A 22,203-nucleotide genomic window follows, 5' to 3' on the forward strand; every position below is an offset into this window, starting at 1 on the left:
CTGGTTTAGCAACCATTTTTAAAACTTCTATCTCCATAAAATTAGTTTGACCTTAGCTGTGCACTGGTAGTTCATGCCTGTAAACCTAGCTACTCAGGAGGCTGAGATCTGAAGATTGTGGTTCAAAGCCAGTCCAGGCAGGAAAGTCCATGAGACTCCTATCTCCAATAAACCACCAGAAAACCAGAAGTGGTGCTGTGGCTCAAGTGATAGAGTACTGGCCTGGAGCCGAAGAGCTCAGGGACAGCGCCCAAGCCCAGAGTTGCAGCCCCGTGACTGACAAAAAAAAAAAAAATTAGTTTGGCCTGATGTTGTACAAATTAGATATTTAAGTACAAACATTGTGGATGTTACTTTTTTCATTCAATATGTTTTCACGATTTTGTCAACATAATTGCCATTGTTTCTTCTTGACAATACTAGGATTTGAACTCAGGATCTCGTATTTGCTAGGCAGGTACTATACTCCTTGAGCCACTCAGCCACTTCTTTTTGCGTTGGTTAACTCACTCTCTCTTTCTCTTTCCCTCTCCCCCTGCCCCTCTTTGTGTGTGTGTGTGTGTGTGTGTGTGTGTGTGTGTGTGTGTGTGTGTGTGTGTGTGTGTGTGTGTGTGTGTGTGTGTGTGTGCTGGTCCTGGGACTTGAACTCAGATCCTAAGCACTGTCCCTGAGCTTTTTTTTTTTTTTGGGGGGGGGGTCCGGTTGCGGGGCCTGACCTCTGGGCCTGGGCGCTGTCCCTCAGCTCTTCAGCCCAAGGCTAGCGCTCTACCACTTGAGCCACAGCGCCACTTCCGGCTTTTTTCTTATGTGGTGCTGAGGAATCAAACCCAGGGCCTCGAGCATACAAGGCAAGTGCTCTACCACTGAGCCACCTTCCCAGCCCCTCCCTGAGCTTTTTTGCTCAAGGCTAGCACTCTAACACTTGAGCACAGTTCCACTGCATTGGTCTTTTTTTTTTTTTAAATCTAGTTGAACTTTATGCCCGAGCTGGCCTGCACTGTGATCCTCCTGTTTGATACATAGCTTAATGACACATGCAAGCAATCGTGCTCAGGCATTATGCTTCTCTGTCTCTGGAATAACAGGTGCACACTACCATGGCCAACCATTGGTTGAGATGGAATCTTATCTCCTAAACTTTTTTGCCCAGACTGGCCTTGAGCCATGATCCTCCAGATCCCACCTCCCAAGAAACTAGAATTGCAAGCTTGACCTACCATGCCTGGCCTACTTCCTCTGGATTTTTTAAATATTTTTATTGCTGAGCCGGGCGCTGGTGGCTCACGCCTGTAATCCTAGCTACTTAGGAGGCTGAGATCTGAGGATCGCGGTTCAAAGCCAGCCCGGGCAGGAGAGACCGTGAGACTCCTATCTCCAATAAACCACCAGAAAACCGGAAGTGGCGCTGTAGCTCAAGTGGTAGAGTGCTCGCCTTGAGCTGAAGAGCTGAGGGACAGCGCTCAGGCCCAGAGTTCAAGCCCCACGACCGACAAAAAAAAAAAAAAAAAAAAAAAAAAAAAAAAAAAAATATTTTTATTGCTGAGTAGTACTCCACTATGTGAATGTATCATTTGTTTACTCATCCTCCTATTGATGGGTATCTGGGCTGTTTACACTTTCAGCTACGACAAACATTCAAGTATAAGTTTGTGGAGATGAATTTTCATTTCTCTGGAGTTTATTTTTATGAACATAAAAGAATGAGCATGTGTGATGAGTGAAGTACATTTTGTCTCTCTTCATGCAGTGGAATGTTATAGAAGTGAAATAACATATAAATCACTAGTTTAATACAGGTGTCATTAGTCCAAAATGATTGTACTACACGTGAATAGAGGTTTCTTTTTGTATATGGGCTTGAACTCAGGGCCTAGGTGCTGTCCCTGAGCTCTTTTGCTCAAGGCTAGTGCTCTACCACTTTGACCCACAGCTCCACTTCTGGTTTTCTGGTAGTTAATAGGAGATAAGGGCCTCATGGACATTCCTGCCCGGGGTTGACTCTGAACCACAATCCTCAACTCTCAGCCTCCTGAGTAGTTAGGGTTACAGGTGTGAGCTACAGTGTCTGGCTCCTAGAACTTTTGAGACAGGGTCTCATATATAACTCAAGCTAGTCTTGAGTTCGAGATTATCAAACTTGTAATCCTCCTGCCTCAGCCTCCGCAGGGCTAGGATTACATGTGAACACCACCACATTCAGCTTTATAGTTATTCTGGTTTTGTTTGTTTTGCAATTCAGGGCCTTACCAAGTGCTCTACCCCACTGCAGCCATACCCCAGCCCCCAGCATCATAGTTATTCTGAAGGAAGGTCCCTGTCCTAGGCCACAGGCTGTCCTGTCTCTCTCCACAGAGAAGACACTGTCAGCAGGTGGCCAGCGCTGCGCCCCATTTGTATACCTGTGCAGAAGGTGCCATCGTTAGGGATGAACGTCTGGTTGTTGTTTGTGGCCCGATAGCCTTCGAGGCAGATGCAGTAGAAGCCTCCCAGTGTGTTGTGGCAGGATGTGTGGTTCCCACAGACAACGGTGGCTCCAAACTGGCACTCATTTTTATCTGCAGATACAGAGACACATCACACAGAAAAGGATCCTCATCCACCCCATGTTCAAAAGCCCAGACTCCTCCCGTGCTGAGGACTCAGCCTCAGGATTCTGGGACTACAGCTTATTTGTCATTTCCCTGGCCGAGAGTCTCTCCCCTCACACCGCTTCTCAGACTCAGGACCTTCAGTGATGCAACCAGTAGGAGTATACCAAGCGACAAAAGAAACACAATTTATCTATCTATCTATCTATCTATCTATCTATCTATCTATCTATCTTTTTTCCTATCTAGCTGTGTGTATATATGTGTGTTATTATATATTCAAAATATATGGAATTTCCAGGCACCAGTGGCTTACTCCTGTAATCCCAGCTATTCAGGAGGCTGAGATCTGAAGATCACGGTGCAGGAAAGTTGGTGAGACTCTTATCTCCAAATTAACAACCAAAAAAAAAAAAGCCAGAAGTAGAGCTCTGGTTCAAGTGGTAGAGCACTGGCCTTGAGCAAAAATGCTCAAAGACAGCACCTTGGCCTGGAGTTCAAGCCTCAGAGCTGGTACCAAAAAAAAGAAATTAGCCAGGCACTGGTGGCTCACGCCTGTAATCCTAGCTACTCAGGAGGCTGAGATCTGAGGATTGCCGTTCAAAGCCAGCCCGGGCAAGAAAGCCCGTGAAACTCTTATCTCCAATAAACCACCAGGAAACTGGAAGTGGCACTGTAGCTCAAGTGGTAGAGTGCTAGCCTTGAGCTGAAGAGCCCAGGGACAGCACTCAGGCCCAGAGTTCAAGCCCCACGACCGACCAAAAAAAAAAAAAAAAGAAATTAAAGAATATATATATGTATAAATTATAGATAGAAAAAATTGACTTATATTATATATATGTTAGTATATACTTTTTAAATATATAAATATATAAGTATTTTATATGTATATACTAACAAACAAACATATTAAGAGCTGGAGACACAGTTCAGTGGTAAAGTATGTCCTTAGCAAGTGCAAGTTCTAGGTTTAATCCCCAGCACCAAAATCATCATCATCATCATCATCATCATCCTAACAACAATAACTATCTGCGCATGGTAGTAAGCTCCTGCAATCTCAGCAGTCAGGAGGCTGAGGCAGGACGATCACAAGTTTCAGGCTAGCCTGGCCTACAAAATGAACCCTGTCTCAAAACAATAGTAACAATGTTAAAAAATATATTTTATTTGATACACCTGGGGAAACAACCCAGCAGAATCCATTTTTTTCCAGTTCAGTCATTCTCTTGGTCTTTCACGAATGCCAGAGGAGAAGGATTTTATATCCAGTAATCAAACTATAAACTTTGTCCCTCATGAGCTCCCGGGAAACAATGGACTTAGTGCAGATGCCTGAACCTGAGCAGCACTAATGGTGAGGCAGGAACAGCTCATGCTAGCCCAGTGGAGAGGGCCTGAAATGCAGATGCTGAGGATGCCCTGAGTGGTCTTAATTAAACAGCATGAAATTGAATAAGGCAAATAGAAGTCATTCTCTTTCCCATCTCTGTCCTCTTGCCCAGGGGCCAGCAAACTTTTTCTCCTGGTCTCTGTTGGATTCATCATGGTTGGAGAGTCCAAAGCAGTCATAAAAAGTAAGTAAACGAAGGAGCAGTGCTTGGTTCCAATAAAACTCTATTTACAACCACAGGCAGTGGGTCAAGCATGGTTCATGGGCCATAGTGCGCCAGCTCTGCCCTAGAAAACTCCTGAGAGAGATTTTCTTACTCTTCCTTTTAGACTTGATCTACCCAACAACTGTTTCCCCCTCCCCTGGGGGGGTGGGGATGGGGGTGAGCATCAATGCAAGGATTCTGATTTAGTTATTTTGCTTGTTATTTGATATTTTATTTTACCATGGCTCCCTCAAGTCAGTTTGTCTTCCACAATTATACTCGATTTCAGCAAACTCAAAAAACATCCCCAAGCCAGGCTCCAGAGGCTCACACCTATTATCCAAGCTACTCAGAAGCTGAGATCTGAGGATAAAAGTTCAAAGCCAGCCCAGGCTGACAAATCCAAGAGACTCTTATCTCCAATTAACCAACAAAAAGCTGGAAGTGGAGGTGTCTCAAGTGGCAGAGTGTAGCCTTGAGTTAAAAAGCTAAACAAAAGCACAAAGCCCTTAGTTCGAGCCTCAGGCCTTGGATACACACACACACACACACACACACACACACACACACACACACACACACACACACACACACACACAACCCTCTACCCTCCAAAAAGTCTGTGTATTTTCCACACACATGCTTTTTCTCACATTATCTTTCTTGGAGGGGACATGCAAGTCCTAGGGCTTGAATGTGGGACCTGAGCACTGTTTCTGGGTTTTGTTGCTCATAGCTACTGCTCTACCACTTGAGTCACGGTTCCACTTTTGCTTTGTTGTTGTTGTTGTTGTTTTGGGGGTTGGGTTGTTTGGGGTTTTTTTGTATTTAATTGGATATAAGAGTCTCATGGACTTTTCTTACCTAGGCTGGCTTCAAACTGTGATCCTCAGATCTCAGCCTCCTGAGTAGCTAGGATGACAGGTGGGAGCCACTGGCTTCCAGCCTCCATGAGATTCTTATCTCCGGTTAACTACCAAAATGCCAGAAGTAGGGCTGTGCCTCAAGTGGTAGAGCGCCAGCCTTGAGCTTCCCAGACCCTGAGATCAAGCCCTAGTGCTGACACAAAATAATAATAATAATAAAAATAATAGAATACATAATTAAGTAGAAACTACAAATGAAGCTCTAACAATTCATAGGTTAAAGTGGTAACATTTGCCTGGAAGCTCAATGCCAGAACCCTCGGTCCATGGCTAGGTCAGGCACACAGCTGGGTGGCAGAACACCACATGGTGCTTTCTGCCTATCCACAGCGACAAGGCCCAACTCTCAGTATTTTTCCTGTGGGTAACAAGGATGCTGAGAAGAGACTATGGTCACATTTCCTCACACAGCTGTGAAACTCATGCCCACTCTGAATGGAACTCAAATCCAGGTATTATCTGACTGGCATGGATGAGTGTCGTGAGACCAAAAATCATCTCAGCTGCCTCTAGCCTAAGCCTTTGTGTTCCTTACGCCCACTAGGTCTCCAAGGGTCACAACTACAACACTTCAGAGATGGATTTAATTAGACCTAAAGCTGAAAGCAAGCTCAGTTTTCTCAATTAACTAAGAAGTTCAATTGTGGTTTGCCTCTATGATACTAATATAGTTTTACATCAAGATATCTATAAAGAAATTAATATCACTGGAGTTGTTAAGTTAAAACCCGAGACTTGAGATTTGTTACATCAGTGAGTTTCGAGACTCAGGGTCAATGATCTCCAATAGGCCTATTGCCTGGAAACACCAGAACAAGGACACAGCCAAACATGAAAACAAAGACTTATTATAACTGACAAACCTTTATGGAATAAAAACATGTGAACAAAATATTAATGTTTTCCCCACAAAGACATCCAATCTTTTATACAGGAGAGCTTTGTTTCCTGGTTGAACTGTCCCACGTAACCCTCAATTCAAAGCTTACCAATACACTGGGTCCTCCCATTGCCCACAAATCCATAGTTGCAAATGCAGATCTTCTTGCCATCTTTTGACTGGCACGTAGCATGCTCGTGGCAAGTGGCACAGACATCTAAATATGAATCATAAATCACACGTGTTAAAAAAAAGGCATCTTTCATGCATGTGTTTCTAACACATTTATAAGATTATCTCTTTGTTGCTTTGTATGTCCCTCCCCCACAGTATAACCCCTGCTTTCACTATATTTGATGTCAGTATAACTTGTGGAGGAGATGGGGAAAAACCAGTTGTTTAAGGATACAGGTGGACCTGTTGCAACAATGAGAAGTACAAGTTGTCATGTCCAAACGAGCTTTACAACATCGGTGCGGGGGGGGGGGGAGAGGGGGGAAGGGGGGGAAAGGAGAAGGATTGGGATTGGGGGGTAGGGGGGAGGCTGGGAAGGGATGTGAAGGGTAAACAAAGGAGGAAGCTGCAATGCTTGGTAAGAAATGTATGCATTATCCTGCCCATGTAATTGTAACCCCTCTGTACAGTATGTTCACATATAAAATTAAATTAACTTTAAAAAAAAAAAGGCAAGTGCAAGATGAGGCACATTCAGCTAGTAGTAGACACTGACCATGAGAAGCAAAACTGGAAAACCACACTACAAGTCAAATCAGGTGTTAGTGGCTCACATCTATAATATTAGCTACACAAGAGGCTACACAAGAGATCTGAGGACTGCAGTTTTTAACCAGCCTGGGCAGCATGAGATTCTTATTTCTAATTAGTCACCAAAGAGCTGGAAGTAGACATATGGCTCAAGTGGTAGAGTGCCAACCTTGAACAAAAAACCTAACTGACAATGTCCAGGTCCTGAATTCAATCCCAGTACCAGCACCAAAAAGAAAGGAAAAGAAAGAGGGGGCAGGGGAGAGATGAGGATCACGGTTCAAAGGTAGCCCGGGCAGGAAAGTCTGTGAGTCTCTTATCTCCAATAAACCACTAGAAAAACCAGAAGTGGCACTGTGGCTCAAGCAGTAGAGCACTCGCCTTGAGCTGAAGAGCTGAGGGATAGCGACGAAGCCCAGAGTTCAAGCCCCACCACCGACAAAAAAAAAGCAAGCAAGAAAGAAAGAAAGAAAGAAAGAAAACACAAACAAGACCATACTAAGCTACCAACACAACTATGTTTATTGCAGCATTATTTACCATAGCTAAGATATGGAACTAACCCAGATGCCCCTCAGCAGATGAATGGATCAAGAAAATGTGTTATATATATACAATGGAATTCTAGGCCTCTATCAGAAAGAATGACATCACCCCATTTGTTAGGGAATGGAAAGAATTGGAAAAAAATTAAATTAAGTGAAGTAAGCCAGGCACAAAGAAACATAGGTCCCATAGTTGCCCTTATCTGCAATAACTAGTATATGTCTGGGACAAGCAGAAAAGGTCAAATAAGATGATGTTAAGCGAAATGAACCCCAAGATAAGGACACAAGTGGTTTTTTTCTTTCTTGTTATTGTTTCTAACATACTTATAAGGTACCATGTGATTTTTTTTGTTGCTTTGTATGTCCCTCCCCCACAGTATAGCCTCTGTTTTCACTGTATTTGATGTTGGTATAATTTGGGGAGCGGAAGGGAAAAAGCAAATTGTTTAAATTGGGATACAGGTTGACCCAATGCAATAATGAGATGTACAAGATGCTATGTCAAAAAATAAACTTTACAATTTAGGTGTGGGAGGGCGTAGTTGTGGAAATGGGAGGAAAGGGATGGTAGGGGAAAAACAAAGGAGGAGGCAACAATGCTTGATAACAAATGTACTCATTACCTTGCTCATGTGATTATAACCCCTCTGTACAGTATTTTCACAATAAAAAAACTTATTTAAAAAAAGAAAGAAAGAAAGAAAGAAAGGAAGGAAGGAAGGAAGGAAGAAGGAAGGAAGGAAGAAAGAAAGGAAGGAAGGAAGGAAGGAAGGAAAGAAAGAAAGAAAGAAAAAAGGAAAGAAAGAAAAAAGGAAAGAAAGAAAGGAAAGAAAGAAAGGATAGAAAGAAAGAAAGGAAAGAAAGAAAGGAAGGAAGGAAGGAAGGAAGAAAGGAAGAAAGAAAGGAAGAAAGAAAGAAAGAAAAAGAAAGGAAAGAAAGAAAGAAAGAAAGAAAGAAAGAAAGAAAGAAAGAAAGAAAGAAAGAAAGAAAGAAAGAAAGAAAGACAGAAAGAAAGAAAGAAACAGAAAGAAAGAAAGAGGGAACCCAGGGGCTGGTGGCTCACGCCTGTAATCCTAGCTACTCAGGAGGCTGAGATCTGAGGATCATGGTTCAAAGCCAGCCTGGACAGAAAAGTCTGTGAGACTCTTATCTCCAATAAAACCACCAGAAGAAAAAAAACTGGAAGTGGCACTGTGGCTCAAGTGTAGAGCACTAGTCTTGAGCTGAAGAGCTGAGGGACAACACCCAGGCCCAGAGTTCAAGTCCCACAATGGACAAAAAAAAGAAAGACAGACAGAAAGAAAGAAAGACAGACAGACAGACAGAAAGAAAGAAAAAGAAAGAGAGAGAAAGAAAAAAGAGAAAAAAAGAAAAAGACATACACAGATTAGGTCAGATCTAATTTCATTCTTCCAGACTTCCAATGGCAACTCACTGCCCACAGAATACAGGAATATAGTACAGATCCCTTTATGTGTCAATCAACACACAACAGCCTGACTCCTGACCAACTCCTCCTGCCTCACTGCTCCCAAATCCCAACCACACAGTACTTGCCCTGTAGAAGAATATTTACTGTCATCCTTCCATGCTAGAATGTCCACAGTCCTTTCACTACCTGGCACCTACTCCTGTTTTAAGAGCCAGCCAACTTATCCCACTAACTCTATATCCCATTCCTACATTGTTTTTTAAAAAACTGGTATTTGAACTCAGGCCCTCATACTTGCTAGGGAAGCACTCTACCATTTGAGCCATGCCTCTAGCCCTCTTAACTTAGGGTTGTTTTTTTTCTCAAATAGGGTCTAGCATTGTTTTACCCAGACAGCAATGCTCCTATTTCTGCCTCCCAAGTACCTGCAATGCTCAAATGGTAAGTGCATCTTCCTCTGTGCTCCCTTCATATTTGTGTGTTCCCCTACTAACCACATTCATTTTCAGTTACATTGATCCCAGCTCTATCTTCCTCAGCTTGGTATTATGAATGAGCCCCAAAGACAGGAATTATGGCATTTGCCTATCTGTTATTATAGCACAGTACAGACACTGTATTTTTCCTGACTGGTGGAATTTTTTTTTTTTATTCTGAAAAGCAATGAGCTACAACTCAAAAAGCAAACAGAGAGAAGAGGCACACATTTGCCAATTACGCTATCCATTTCCCTTTAAAGGAAAAAGTGAATGTATTAAAGATGTCCAGAAGCAAACAGCCAAGTCATGGCAGGATGAACAGGCCCAACTTAATTGTTTAGGAAAACAGCAGAAATGGTTAAGACTACAACTCTTAAAACATCCAAATTGACCAGTTCCATGGCCTTAGATCAAATAAGAATTCCCACCTGAGGCTATGTGGGATATTGGATTTCATGCTCAGTGTCTCAGCAATTTCAGGAGTGGTTGAATAAAGAGAACGCTCCCGTATGGAATTTCATCCCAGTCTTGGCCCAATTATTATCCAGATAATAAAGCCCAGCCCTCTGGAAGTTCCACAGGAGAAAGTAATGGAAGCAGGGAGATTTCTAAATACTCCTAACCATACTTCTTGCTTTTGTTCTTGCTTTGTGATAAAAGATAACACAAGAGGGCTGGGAAGGTGGCTCAGTGGTAAAGCGCTTGCCTTGCGTGCCTGAGGCCCTGGGTTCAATTCCCCAGCACCACATAAGAAAAAAAGCCAGAAGTGGCGCTGTGGCTCAAGTGGTAGAGCACTAGCCTTGAGCTGAAGAGCTGAGGGACAGTGCCCAGGCCCAGAGTTCAGGCCCCACGACTGGACCCAAAAAAAAAAAAAAAAAAAAAAAAAAAAAAAGATAACACAAGAAATGAAACAAACCACCAATCATCACTAAGTGATGCCAAATTAGTGGAATATTTAGAAAATATATTTTAAACCATAAGAAACAATATAACAAATTTTCAAAAAAATTAAAATTCTAGAGGCAATGCTGTCTAACTACCACCAAAGCAAAACATTAGTCTAGTATCCTCTAATGAAACCTATTTTTAAAACAGTCTCCTAAATAATTTGGGGGACAAAGAAGATATAAAATTGAAATGAGACTGGTGTAGCAGCTAACACCTATGATCCTAGCTACTTGGGAGGTAGAAATTGGAAGGATTGTGGATGAAGGCCAACTTAGAGAAAAAGTTCAGAAGATCTCATCTCACCCAATAAAAGCTAGTATGGTGGTATAACCCTGTCACCCAATCGATAGAAGCATAAATTGGAGGGTTTATGTCAAGGCCAGCCTGGACACTAAAGCTGCCAGGCACTGGTGGCTCACACCTGTAATCCTACCTACTCAGGAGGCTGAGATCTGAGGATTGTGGTTCAAAACCAGCCCAAGCAGGAAAGGCCATGAGACTCTTATCTCCAAACAACCACCAGAAAACTGGAAGTGATACTGTGGCTCAAAGCGGTAGAACATTATTCTGAAGCAGAAAAGCTCAGGGACAGCACCCAGACTCTAAGTTCAAGGCCCACAACCTCAAAAAACAAAAAAGGGGGGGAATTAAGGGATACCTGCCTAGTAAACACAAAGCCCAGTTCAAAATCCAGAATTGCAAAAAAAGAAAAAAAAACTGAAACATTTAATACCAAATATATGATCACATACTACAGAAAATTTGAATTTAATATGGTTTGTTTTTTAGAGGAAAAAACATAGGTAGCCACGAATAAGCCTAGAATCTTAATATAAAAAACTTAGAATGAAAGGAAATAAGAAATGCTGGAAGGAGGGTAATAGAATTAGAAAAGGCTTTTTTAAGCTATTAAAAAAATTGAAATTATAGTCAAAGACCTTTAAAAGAAACTTCCCCCAAATCAATTCATTATAAAGACCAACAGTATCATCAAAACTCAAGTAAGTTTGGCAAAGGAAACAGCAAGAGCATACATACACAAGCACACAAAACTAGAAAGAAAAAGAGCTTACAACAAAATATATATCAGGAATATTGCCTTTAACTACAAAGGAAAAGACTTCCAGTCAAACTCCACAGATTTCTCTCCACCCCCCAAAATAGGAGAGCAGAACACATAAAGACTAGAAAAGTCTAAAAGACTATAAACGCGGGGCTGGGAAGGTAGCTCAGTGGTAGAGTGCTTGCCTTGCATGCCTGAGGCCCTGAGTTCGATTCCTCAGCACCACATAAGCAAAAAGTAAAAAGCTGGAAGTGGCGCTGTGGCTCAAGTGGTAGAGTGCTAGCCTTGAGCTGAAGAGCTGAGGGACAGCACCCAGGCCCAGAGTTCAGGCCCCACGACCGGACCCAAAAAAAAAAAAAAAAAGACTATAAATGCATTAACTCCTGGAACAGAAATGGGAATAGACAAAGAATGTCAACAACATTTCAGAAAATAGAAGAGACACTGACACGTGGTGATCACCTGTGCAGAGAGAAAGAACTAGAATCGCTGACTCCTTGTCATAAATGACAGGAATGAAATTTCAATGACCTGGTTCAACAGATCTGGTTCTTGTTTATGGCTTTCTAATTTTATTTTTTGTTGGTCATAGGGCTTGAACTCAAGGCCTGGGCACTGTCCTTGAGCCCTTTCACTCAAGGCTAGCAATCTATACCGTTGAGCCACAGCCCACTTCTGGCTTTCTGGTAGTTGAAGATGAGTCTTATGGCCTTTCCTGCCTGGGCTGGCTTTGAACCTCGATCCTCAGATCTCAGCCTCATGAGTAGCTAGAATAACAGGCGTGAGCCACTGGTGCCTGGCTGTTTGTGGCTTTCTTTTTGGTGGGCCTTAAGATGGAAGCCAAAGACTCTTGAATGCTAATCATATCCTCTTCCTCTGAGCATGTTTACCAAAAATAGACCTATGCCCAGAGCCCCTCACTGAGGCTAGTATTAAGACAAAGTTTGCTGAAAATGAACCAGACTCCAGATTTGAGTGGACATGAAGATGAGCCTCGGTGCCAAAATGGCCACCCCTATGGGTCAAATATATATAACAGTAGCATTTTAATACATGGCATCTGCCAGATCCTTTTGTAGACTTTGTAGGCATAGGTACCCATTCCATCAGTCTGATGTGAGAAATGCCATCCTTAAACTTGTGTTGTCAGCACACTGATGGGGGGGCGGGGTGTTGGAGGGGAAACAGGAAAAAGTTCAAACAAGGACATACAAACACTGCCAATGGTTATGGTGACACACACTTGTAGTCCTAACACTTGAGAGGCTGAGACAGGAAAACTGCAAATTTGAGGCCAGCATGGGGAACAAAGCAAGTTCCAGAGCATCCTGGGCTACAAAAGGAGACCCTCATCTCCAAAAGCAAAACAAAAGACACTATTAGTTCATAATCAAAATCCTAGAAATAATGGGTCCTGTGTGCTATGGCTCCTATATGGTTGTCTGTACCCCAAGCTTGGTCTCCAGTCTGGTGAGGTGGTGGAAGGGTTAAGAAGCGGGATCTAATAAGCAGTGCATTCAGAGCGTTCAGACCACGGCCCTTATGAGACCCCAGTTTGTTCTCACGAGAAGAGAATGTTAGGGAAGAGCAGGGCAGGCCAAGTTCCACACGGGTTTCCTGTCTCATCATGTGACCTCCGTCTCACCATGATGCCAGCCACCATGCGATGCCATCCACCATCAGGCTCGCACCAGAAGCCAAACCAACAAGCCACCAACTCCATCCGCCAGAACTCTGAGCTGGATAAATCAATTTCTGTCTCTGTCTCTGCTTATCTGTCTGTCTCTCAGTCTCTCTCACATGTATCAAGGTTTGAATTGAGGGCCTCGAACCTGCTCAATTGCTGGTTTAGCTGGTGCTGTAGCACTTGAGTCATACCTCCTGCTTGCTTTATTGTTTATTTGGAAGATGGAGGTTCCCAGACTTTTCTGCCTAGGCTGTCTGAACAGCTGAGATCCAAAGGATCTCAGCCTCCTAAGTAGCTAGGATTACAGATGTGAGCCAAGAGCACCCAGCTTTTCTTTATTGTATCTAATCTATTAGTATTTTATAATAGCAACTATAAACAGACTAGTAAACTCCAGTTGTGATCAACCATACAGTGATGAACATTCTCCTAACTTAAATCGTTGATGGAATACAGTCCTCTTGAGAAAACCTTAAGTCGTGGGTACCGAGTTTCCGTTTGGGAAAAGGTTCTGGAAATGGACGGTGATGATGGTCATACAACAATGTCTCTTAGTTGTAAGCTTCCAAATGGCTAAGATGGTAACATTTTGTGTCTATTTTACCATAATAAAAAGATACCAAAAACTACATTTAAAAATCAGTTTTATTGAGATATAATAGAGATGCAGTAACAAGCTTACATACAATGAGTTTCAACACATATATACAACTACTAAACAACTACAAAATCATAATGAAAAACCACTTGAGAGGCTGAGGCAAGAGGATCTCTTGAACCCAGGAGTTTGAGATCAGCCTGCGCCACATAGTAAGACCGCCCCCCCCAATCTGAAAAACAACCAAACAAACAAAAAAGCCAAGATGGTAGATAACAAGGATATTGAAGCTTCAGAGAACTAGTAACTAAGGTCATCCATGATAAAGGAGCCTACAGGAATCAATCATTCATCAAGCTGGGCACTGGTGGCTCATGCTTCTAACCCCGGCTACATGGGAAACCGAGAATGGGAGGATCATGGTTCGAGGCCAGCCCAGACTGAAAAGTTCACAAAGACATCTCAGCAGAGTGCTGGATATGTAGCACATACCTATTATACTAGTGATTAAAAAAACTAAAATAAACTAAATATACTAAATAAGTACACTAAAGTAAGACCTCATCTCAAAAATAACCAGTGGTGGGGAGAAAGGCTGGAGGCATGCCTCCACTCTTCCTAGTTTTAAGGCCAAATGTCTCAGATCCCCAGGGAACCATTCAGTTTGGTGCAATTCAAGACAGCTGGTGACTCTTCCGGGAGAACTTGTTCAAACACAGAGTTCACAGCAGGTCTGATTCTTCAAGGAGGAGAGGGCTACGAAGCTCCCAGGCGGAGCTCAGGAAGGGTGGCGGTGCAAACGCAGGTTAACCTCAAGGACTTTGGGCCAGAATCCCGGGGAAGAAGATGCAGTAAGAGAAGTCTTTCAGTCAGACTGAAAGCTCATATGGCTATGGGACCAATGGGATATGGAAAATAACCCAAGAGAAGGTATACTCCAGGGCCAACAGAAAGAAAGGCCACTGGGCAATGGGAGAATCGTGTCAGGAGGAAGGACACCATTCGCAGTCAAGGATGACTTCGCTACGGATGGGAAGACTCAGTGGCTGACAGAAAAAAAGCAGCCACCATATCATAACCAAAGGACCAGGTATCAGGCCCAGATTTCAGGATCTGAAATATCCTTCAGATATTTCCTCCCAGAAATACCTAGAATTACTGGCAGAGAAACAAGAGAGTTAGGAATTCTAACACATAGAGGGAAGAAAGCTGACAGATGCTCATTGTTAGTAGAGCATTATTAGTGCCTCCCCTGCTGGGACTGCTGCCTCAGTTTACTTTCATCCACTCGCCCATGACTAAGCCAGCCAAGCCATACCCACAGCCAACAATGAAAGGATGTGGGTTATGGTGTCTCAGCCAGGGGTGGCGACGTCTCACTTGCTTCCTGGTCATACCATTTTAGGCACATTCTCCAGCTGTAAGCCATGCCATGCAGATTAAACATGACCTAGGACTGTCACATGCACTCTAAAGTGTCATCCCAATGTGAGAGATGATCAATGTAGACATGTCCATTTCCACAGATCTTATTATTGGGAACAATCCTGGAAGGTATCGCTCCTGGTACCTGGATGGCACGGGATCTGGTATCTAGATGGCATGGTGGTTAAGAAAACCTGGGTTAGACTACTATGGCTGTGTAAGTCTTGACAATTTCTGTGTTTCCGGTGAATGTGGAAAATGAGAACACTATCAAACCTGCCTCCCATTGGCTTCTGTGGGGCTTAAAGAATAAATGAGTTCATAGGAGCAGAGCAATTAGAAGATATTAGTGCTCCAACAACTCTTTGTGAATGAAGCTATTAATGCTGATAGCGAGGCAAGTCCCAATTGTAGGAATGAAGAAAGTGAGGAGCTATTTCCACTTGATGCAGAAATCCACTCCAGGAGCTAAGATTCTACAAGCCATATAATCTGACCTTATGGAATCCCCTCCCTGCCTCCCGGCTCCTGGCTGACTCACAAGGTGCAAGTTCAGCTTCAGCACCTTTTCAGTGTAGCTCGCCTGCCCTCCTCTCCACAGCAACCCAAAAAACCTGTTATCTCCGGATGGGACCGGGCTGCCACCCATGAGCCCCTTGTGGGATGGGAGCTGATGGGCCTTACCAAGAGATGAGGAGTGGACTGTTGACAGTCAAGGGGAGAAAGGAGCATCAAGATGCTCTGGGAATTGAAATCTGTCCCCGCCTAAGTCCCAGTGGGACCAGGCAAACCCACTGCACACCTGCCTGTAATTCTGTCCCCCAAAAGTGTGGATATAGATGGAAACACATTGAATAATCATGGGAAAAAGCTTAAAAAAAATCAGGGTCATCTCCAACACTAAGTAAAATTGCACTGCTCTTAAGAGCTTGTAAACCTAGCTACTTGGGAGACAGATCTAAGGATCACGATTCAAAGCCAGTCTGGGCAGGAAAATCTATATTAGACTCTTCTCTCCAATTAACTACCAAAGAAATGGTGCTGTGGCACAAAGTAATAGCGCACTAAACCTTGAGCAGAAAAGGCTCAGGGACAGTGTCCAGGTCTTGAGTTCAAGCCCCAGAAATGGCACCAAATAAACAAATAAATAAACAAACAGGGATCAACAGAACTTGAGACCAATATTATTCTCTTCTTTCCAACATCTTTCAAAGTAAAACAATAAAATTAAAATAAAAGAAAATAAACCATTTCAGAAGATGATCAGGATGGAAGTGTGGCCAGGATTAGGTCCTAGAGACAAAAGACCGGGCAGGCAACCGAGGGGATTTTCACCAATTCTCATCTTGCTCCCTTACTTTAAGCAGCTTTGTCTCTCCCAAATCATTAAGAGCTTCACTCCTCCTCTCTTCCCAGGCCTGGCTCCGAGAGGGAGCGTCTGTGACTCACCGAGAGGGAGGGGGAGAGGGAGGGGAGACCACGCCCAGGAAAAGCACGGCCAGGAAGTCAGGTGTGAGCACAACTCCTACCGTCTCCACCACGGCTGCTCCGTGACACTGGCAAATGCTGTCCCCGCCTCTGACTCCCCAGAACTCCAGTCAGGCCTGAGCCAACAAGTCCCACAGCCACTCCCTGACTCCCAGCAAAGCCAGAGAAAGGTTAAGAAACGGGATTGACAGGTTCTACATCCTGGCCTCTGGATTCCCCTGGGGCCTGGCACCCTCCCACCCCACCCACCAACACCCTCTGGTTCCACCCATGATGCCTCTCACCCTTTCTTCACTCCCAGGCTAACAGGCCCCGGCTCCACTCCCCAAAACAGCTTCCCTACCAATTAAAGATAATTTGGGACTTATTGCCTGAGATAGACCGAACTGTACAAACAGTAACTAGCTGGAGTGTATATAAAAATAAATTAACTCTGATGCCGGGTGTGGTAGCAAATGCCTGTAATCCCAGCACTTGGAGGCGGGGGCAAGAGGATCACCTCAGTAGCACCACCTCAGTAGCAATCTGCCTAGAACTGTCAGCACTTCCCTCATTTTTGCTCTTACTTAGGACCAACCAGAGAAAGCCAAGAACATTCCCTAACCAATCACATAGTCTGCCTACTGCTAGTAAGCAACCTCCAGAGTCCCAGATCAGGTGCAAGGGAAGCCCACCCTTACATTCTTTATCAGACTTTCCCACACCTTGCCTGCCTTTGAGACCCCAGGAAACACGCAGGATGGGGGCTGACTCCCTGGCTTGAGCTAGCTTTGAATACACAGCCTTTCCCCTGTGTTCTCAGGTGGGTGGTCCTGGTTTATTTGCACAACACATTCCTAATTCAAGCCACAACTCCCACCCTCAGGAGCTCTCAGTGTAATTCACAGTCCCACCGCAGCCCGGGGAATGTGAGCAGCAGAGTGCAACAGTTAAACTGTTGTGTGGCCACAAAGAGAAGTGGACTGCACTGACCAGCTTCCCAGAAGGAAGGGCTGGTTTGGCCATGCCCGAAGATGCAAAGACATACACTGCAAAGGACTGTGGGAGAAGAAAACAGGCCTCTTCTTTCCTCCCTTTCCTGGGGGCAACTTCTACTCAGAGCCTCACTTTATCCTCTGAGGCACCAAAGGAGACATCTGTCTCTTCTGGTTTTGCATTTTCAAGTTCCCTCTCGGTTGAACAACGTCTCTCAGTCTAAAACATGCTTTACTCCCTCCAAAATCAAGTAAATGCTTCGCTCCAATTCCTTCTAACTTTGAAGAGTGCATTGCAGCCATATGGTCTGCCCTTGCTCTTATGAGTTCAAACCTCAGTATTACCAAAAAGATCCACAGAGATACAAAAGGGAAGTAAAATAATAAAGTAGAAGTCCTGAGGGGGTGGGGGGAGAAGCAGGGGCAGACTACCTTTGGTCTTGTGAGTGAGTCTGTGAGTGTGTGTGTGCACACGTGTACGTGTGCACATGACCAGTAAGGGGGGGGCCTAAACCCTTAGGTTTTTCACCACAGCTCCACTTCCAGCTTTTTGCTGGTTAATTAGTTAAAAGAGTCTCACAGTCTTTCTTGCCCAGGTTGGCTTTGAACTTCAATCTTCAGATCACTGCTTTTCAAGGTGCTAAGATTACAAGCGTGAGCACCTTGCTCTCCTCAGGCTTCAAAATCTGATCAGGTTTCCAGTGATGGCCCAATCTAGGTCACATGCACACATGGATCAGCCACAGTCCAAACTCTCTATTAGATTTCACCTGTCCAAAAGCTATGGCAGTGCCTCAAATTCAAGATTCCCAAATCAACTCATCATTTTTCTTCCCAACTTTTTTTTGTCCTGTAAAACAATTTATCCAAGTCACTCAGACCCCAAAGCCTCCTTCCTCTTCTGTTCTCTTGTACCTTTCCACCCAGTATTAAGTCCTTCCCTGCACAGCTCCTCCCCCATGAGGCCCTCTTCTCCATCACTATTGTCATCCTGTCCTCTGCTAGGCCAAATACTGCAATACTGGCCTCAATGCCCCTGGGCCTCCAGGCTTTCCCCATACAGTTCACTGTCAGGAAACCAGCCTTGCAGCAAACTGGATTCCCCAAGGTGGTAAATGAAGGGAGAATGTTTAGTAAGAGGAGGCTCAAGGAGGCAACTTTAACTTTCATTTCCCAAAACTCACCGCACAGCCTTTAAGAGGGGGCCCCTGGGTTGAGGATGTGGTCACAGCCTAGAAGAGTCCCTGAGCACCAAAAAAAGGAAAGTTGAAGCTGATCTTGGCTAATCACTAGCTGTGCTCAAGCCATGGTAGTCTAGCAATTCAGTGGGACCACACTGATGGGTTTTATGCGTACTGCCAAGAGGCAGGGAAAGAAGTAATGACACCTACTACAGCGTCAGATGTTGCAAACATAGCCTCTCCAGAAGGTAGAGCCATCTAGAGAAACACCCACCAGACACGGTGAAAGTCACCAGGCAAAGAGAATCCACAGCCACAAAGTCCATCTGTCTCTCCTCATAATAGAGTCCCTTCCACTGGCTTCGCCTACACCTGCGCCTGTCTTTATTCCATGCCACTCTGGGGCAGGGGCAGGGCAGGGGCGAAGCCACGGCCTTCACTTGTCTCCGTGCTGTCTAAGGCACCGAGGGCAAGAACACCTAAGACCACGATGCCTCACGGGGGCCCTAGCCGGCTGTCCTCCCGCAGACAGCGCCTAGGGCCCAGCACTGCCCGGCACTGCCGGCGGCGGGACACTCCCGAGCAGGGAAACTCCGGGGCCCTTCTTCCTCCTCGCCATATTGAGCACCGGAGGGCAAAAGGGAAAGGCAAAGAGAAAACCCACCGCGGGCCAACCAGATGACAACAGGGCTTTAGCCACCGCAGAGCCAGAGTCGGAAGCGCGACTGAGCAGTGGAGCGCCCTCCCTCCCCCTTCCCTCCCTCATCCCCCTTCCTCCGTCTTTTCCTTCCTCTTCCCCTCCCCCCTCTCCTCCCCTCCCCTATCCTCCCTCCCCCTCCTCCTCCCTCCCCCTCCCCTCTCCTCCCCCTCCCCTCTCCTCCCCCTCCCCTCTCCTCCCCCCTCCCCTCTCCTCCCCCCTCCCCTCTCCTCCCCCCTCCCCTCTCCTCCCCTCTCCTCCCCCCCTCCCCTCTCCTCCCCCCTCCCCTCTCCTCCCCCTCCCCTCTCCTCCCCCCTCCCCTCTCCTCCCCCCTCCCCTCTCCTCCCACACCCTCACGCCGGGGGCGGGCAAGGCTCCGGGCCCGGGACGCGGCGCGCGCTCAGCCCAGCCCGCACTCCACGCGCGCCCCCGGAGCGCGCGGGCCCGCCCTCCCGGCATCCCGCGTTCCCGGGCGGCCCCGAGGCGGAGGCGGGAGTCCCTCCTGGTTCGGGGAGCTCCTCCTTCGCGATCTCCAAACTCTGGGGCGAGCCGCACCTGCGCTCCACGCCCGCCCAGCCCAGGGGCGGGGAAGCGTCCCCGCGTCCCCGCGGGCCTCGCCGAGGGGATCCCCCTCCCCCTCCCGCCCGCGCGGCGCTCCCCGCCCGCCGCCGCCCGCACTCACCGTCGGAGCGCGGCGCTCCCGCCACGCCGCGGGCCGGGCCGAGCAGCAGCAGGAGCGGCAGCAGGCGGCCCGCGCCCCGGGGCCCCCAGCCCATGCCGCCGCCGCGCGTCCCTCCCCGCGCGCCCCGACTCCCCCTGCGGCCCTGGAGGCGCCCAGATAAGGCGGCGGCCCCGCGGGGAGGGGGCCGGCCGGGCAGCGGCTTCCGGCGGCGCGCGGGGAGCCCAGGGCGCCGCGGGGTCCCCCGGCCCCCGCTCCGGCGGCCGGCACGCCCCTCCGCGCTCCCAGCCGCCCCTCGCCCCTGCACCTGCCGCGTGCCCGGCGAGCGCCGCCCGCCGCCACGTCCATCCGGATCGGGAGGGGGCCCTGTGCGCTCCACGCGGGATCCAGCCGCTCCGGGGGAGGAGGGGGCGAGGGCACGGGCAGAGGGGCCCAGGGAGGACGTGCGGGGAGCTGGGATGAGCTAGGCCCCAGGGAGGTGATGGGGCGCCGAGCTCGGGGTGACTCCGGCGCACCCGGAGCTAGGCTAGGAACCGACGCCACAGTAAAGACCCGGCTGCCCGTGAGCAGGGAAAGAGACGGAGAAGTGTGCGGAGACGGAGGCCCCTAGGTTCAGTGCTAACTACAGAGTCTGGGAAAGAGACCCCACGCCGCGCTTGAAGGTGTCTCGTTGGACCGGGCGCTGGTGGCTCACGCCTGTCATCCTAGCTACTCAGAAGGCTGAGATCTGAGGATCGCGGTTCAAAGCCAGCCTGGGCAGGAAAGTCCGTGAGACTCTTACTCCAGTTAACCACCAGAAAACCGGAAGTGGTGCTGTGGCACAAGTGGTAGAGCGCTCGCCCTGAGCTGAAGAGATCAGGGACAGACTTCAAGCCCCAAGACAGACAACAACAACAAAAAAAAAGGGGTTTTCGCTTGGGCAACTGGATGAGATCTAAGGGGAGTGGGCACATTGGGGAGCAGTGGCTGCAGCAAGTAGTAGTAAGACCCACGTTGGAGGGGTAGAGCTTGTATTTGTGTAGGTTACTCAAGTGCAGGGTTGCACACTGGTCCCCGAAATCTTTCCTGGGATTCTCTACTGCCAGCTTGTCCTGAATTCTCACCACGGGAGAACACACCCATATAAGGGCTGAAATTGTTGTGCAGGCCTAGAAAGAAGCGGTTAAAAATAAACTTCTTAGACTCTTGTAACGGGCTTTCTTGCCGATTATTTTTGTTCAACCGAGATAAGGCCTGCTCTGGAAAGTTGGAGATGAGCAGTGTGGGTGGGTGGTGGCTGTCTCTCATACTTACACTACATTTTTTATTGTTGTTGTTATGTCCAGCCCTCCGAGAACTTTGAAAGCATGCAATTGCTTTCAAATATTACCGTTCACTGAAAACATTTTGAGAAAAAAAAACAAACAACTCCCCTTCTTTGCCATCATGCCCTCTGCACAGTAATTTAAATTAAATTTTAATTTAATTTAAATTTAAATTTTAAATATATACATGTATATGCATTTTTCAATTTGGTGATGTTGGGATCATTTATCCAAAACCAGGAAAAGGGTTACAGGGATTAACAGGCGCCCTTTGGGCCCCTGGGTGTTGTTGGGTTCGGGTCTTGTAGATTTACAGGAGGTTTTACCTTTCTGAATTTACATCAGGAATGGAGGTGTGGCTCCAATGGTAGAGCACCAACCTTGAGCAAAAAAAGCAAAGCAAGATGGTCAGGCTCTGAGTTCAGGCTCCTGTTCACACACACACACACACACACACACACACACACACACACATTTAAATTCTTCATAGACTTCCTATCACCTGGCTTTGTTGTTGTTGTTGTTGTACCATTGTATAAGGGCAGATGTTTTTAGGAACCGATGGTAATGTGGATTGATTATTTATTTATTTATTTATTTAGTCAGTTGTGGGCCTGAACTCTGGGCCTGGGTGCTGTCCCTCAGCTCTTCAGCTCAAGGTTAGTGCTCTACCACTTCAGTCAAAACATTTTCTGCTGATGTGGTGCTGAGGAATCAATCCCAGGGCCTCATGCCTGTGAGGCAAGCACTCTACCACTGAGCCACCTTCCCAGACCAATGCAGAAGATTTTTATCCACAGCAATGAAGATGAATGCCCTCCAGTAGAAATATGTGATTTTTTCCAAGTTAAAAAAAAAAAAAGGAACTCAACCAGTCATAGTGGTACACCTGTAATCCCCACACTAGAGAAAACAAGATTGTGAGTTCTAGACCAGCCTGCGC

At 46.4% G+C, this 22,203-nt stretch overlaps 1 protein-coding gene across 9 annotated transcripts in view; it reads right to left on the reverse strand.

Annotated features, from left to right (window-relative positions):
* Positions 1-20,180, reverse strand: part of Susd1 (sushi domain containing 1) — a 144,243-nt gene extending 124,063 nt beyond the window's left edge. For all 9 annotated transcript variants that reach the window (XR_011369726.1, XR_011369725.1, XM_070011680.1 and 6 more), the window contains exons 1-3: positions 19,960-20,180; positions 6,102-6,209; positions 2,400-2,555 (exon numbers count right to left, since the gene is read on the reverse strand). Coding sequence is in view for 7 of the 9 variants with exons in the window: in XM_070011680.1 (XP_069867781.1) it covers positions 2,400-2,555; positions 6,102-6,209; positions 19,960-20,053 (358 nt within the window). In the remaining 2 variants the exon portion in view is untranslated. The remainder of the gene's footprint in view (positions 1-2,399; positions 2,556-6,101; positions 6,210-19,959) is intronic.
* Positions 20,181-22,203: the final 2,023 nt, after the last annotated feature.

The sequence above is a fragment of the Dipodomys merriami genome, unplaced genomic scaffold (assembly GCF_024711535.1).
Source record: "Dipodomys merriami isolate MVZ:Mamm:240054 unplaced genomic scaffold, mDipMer1.0.p SCAF_11, whole genome shotgun sequence".
In the NCBI taxonomy this organism is placed as follows: Eukaryota; Metazoa; Chordata; class Mammalia; order Rodentia; family Heteromyidae; genus Dipodomys; species Dipodomys merriami.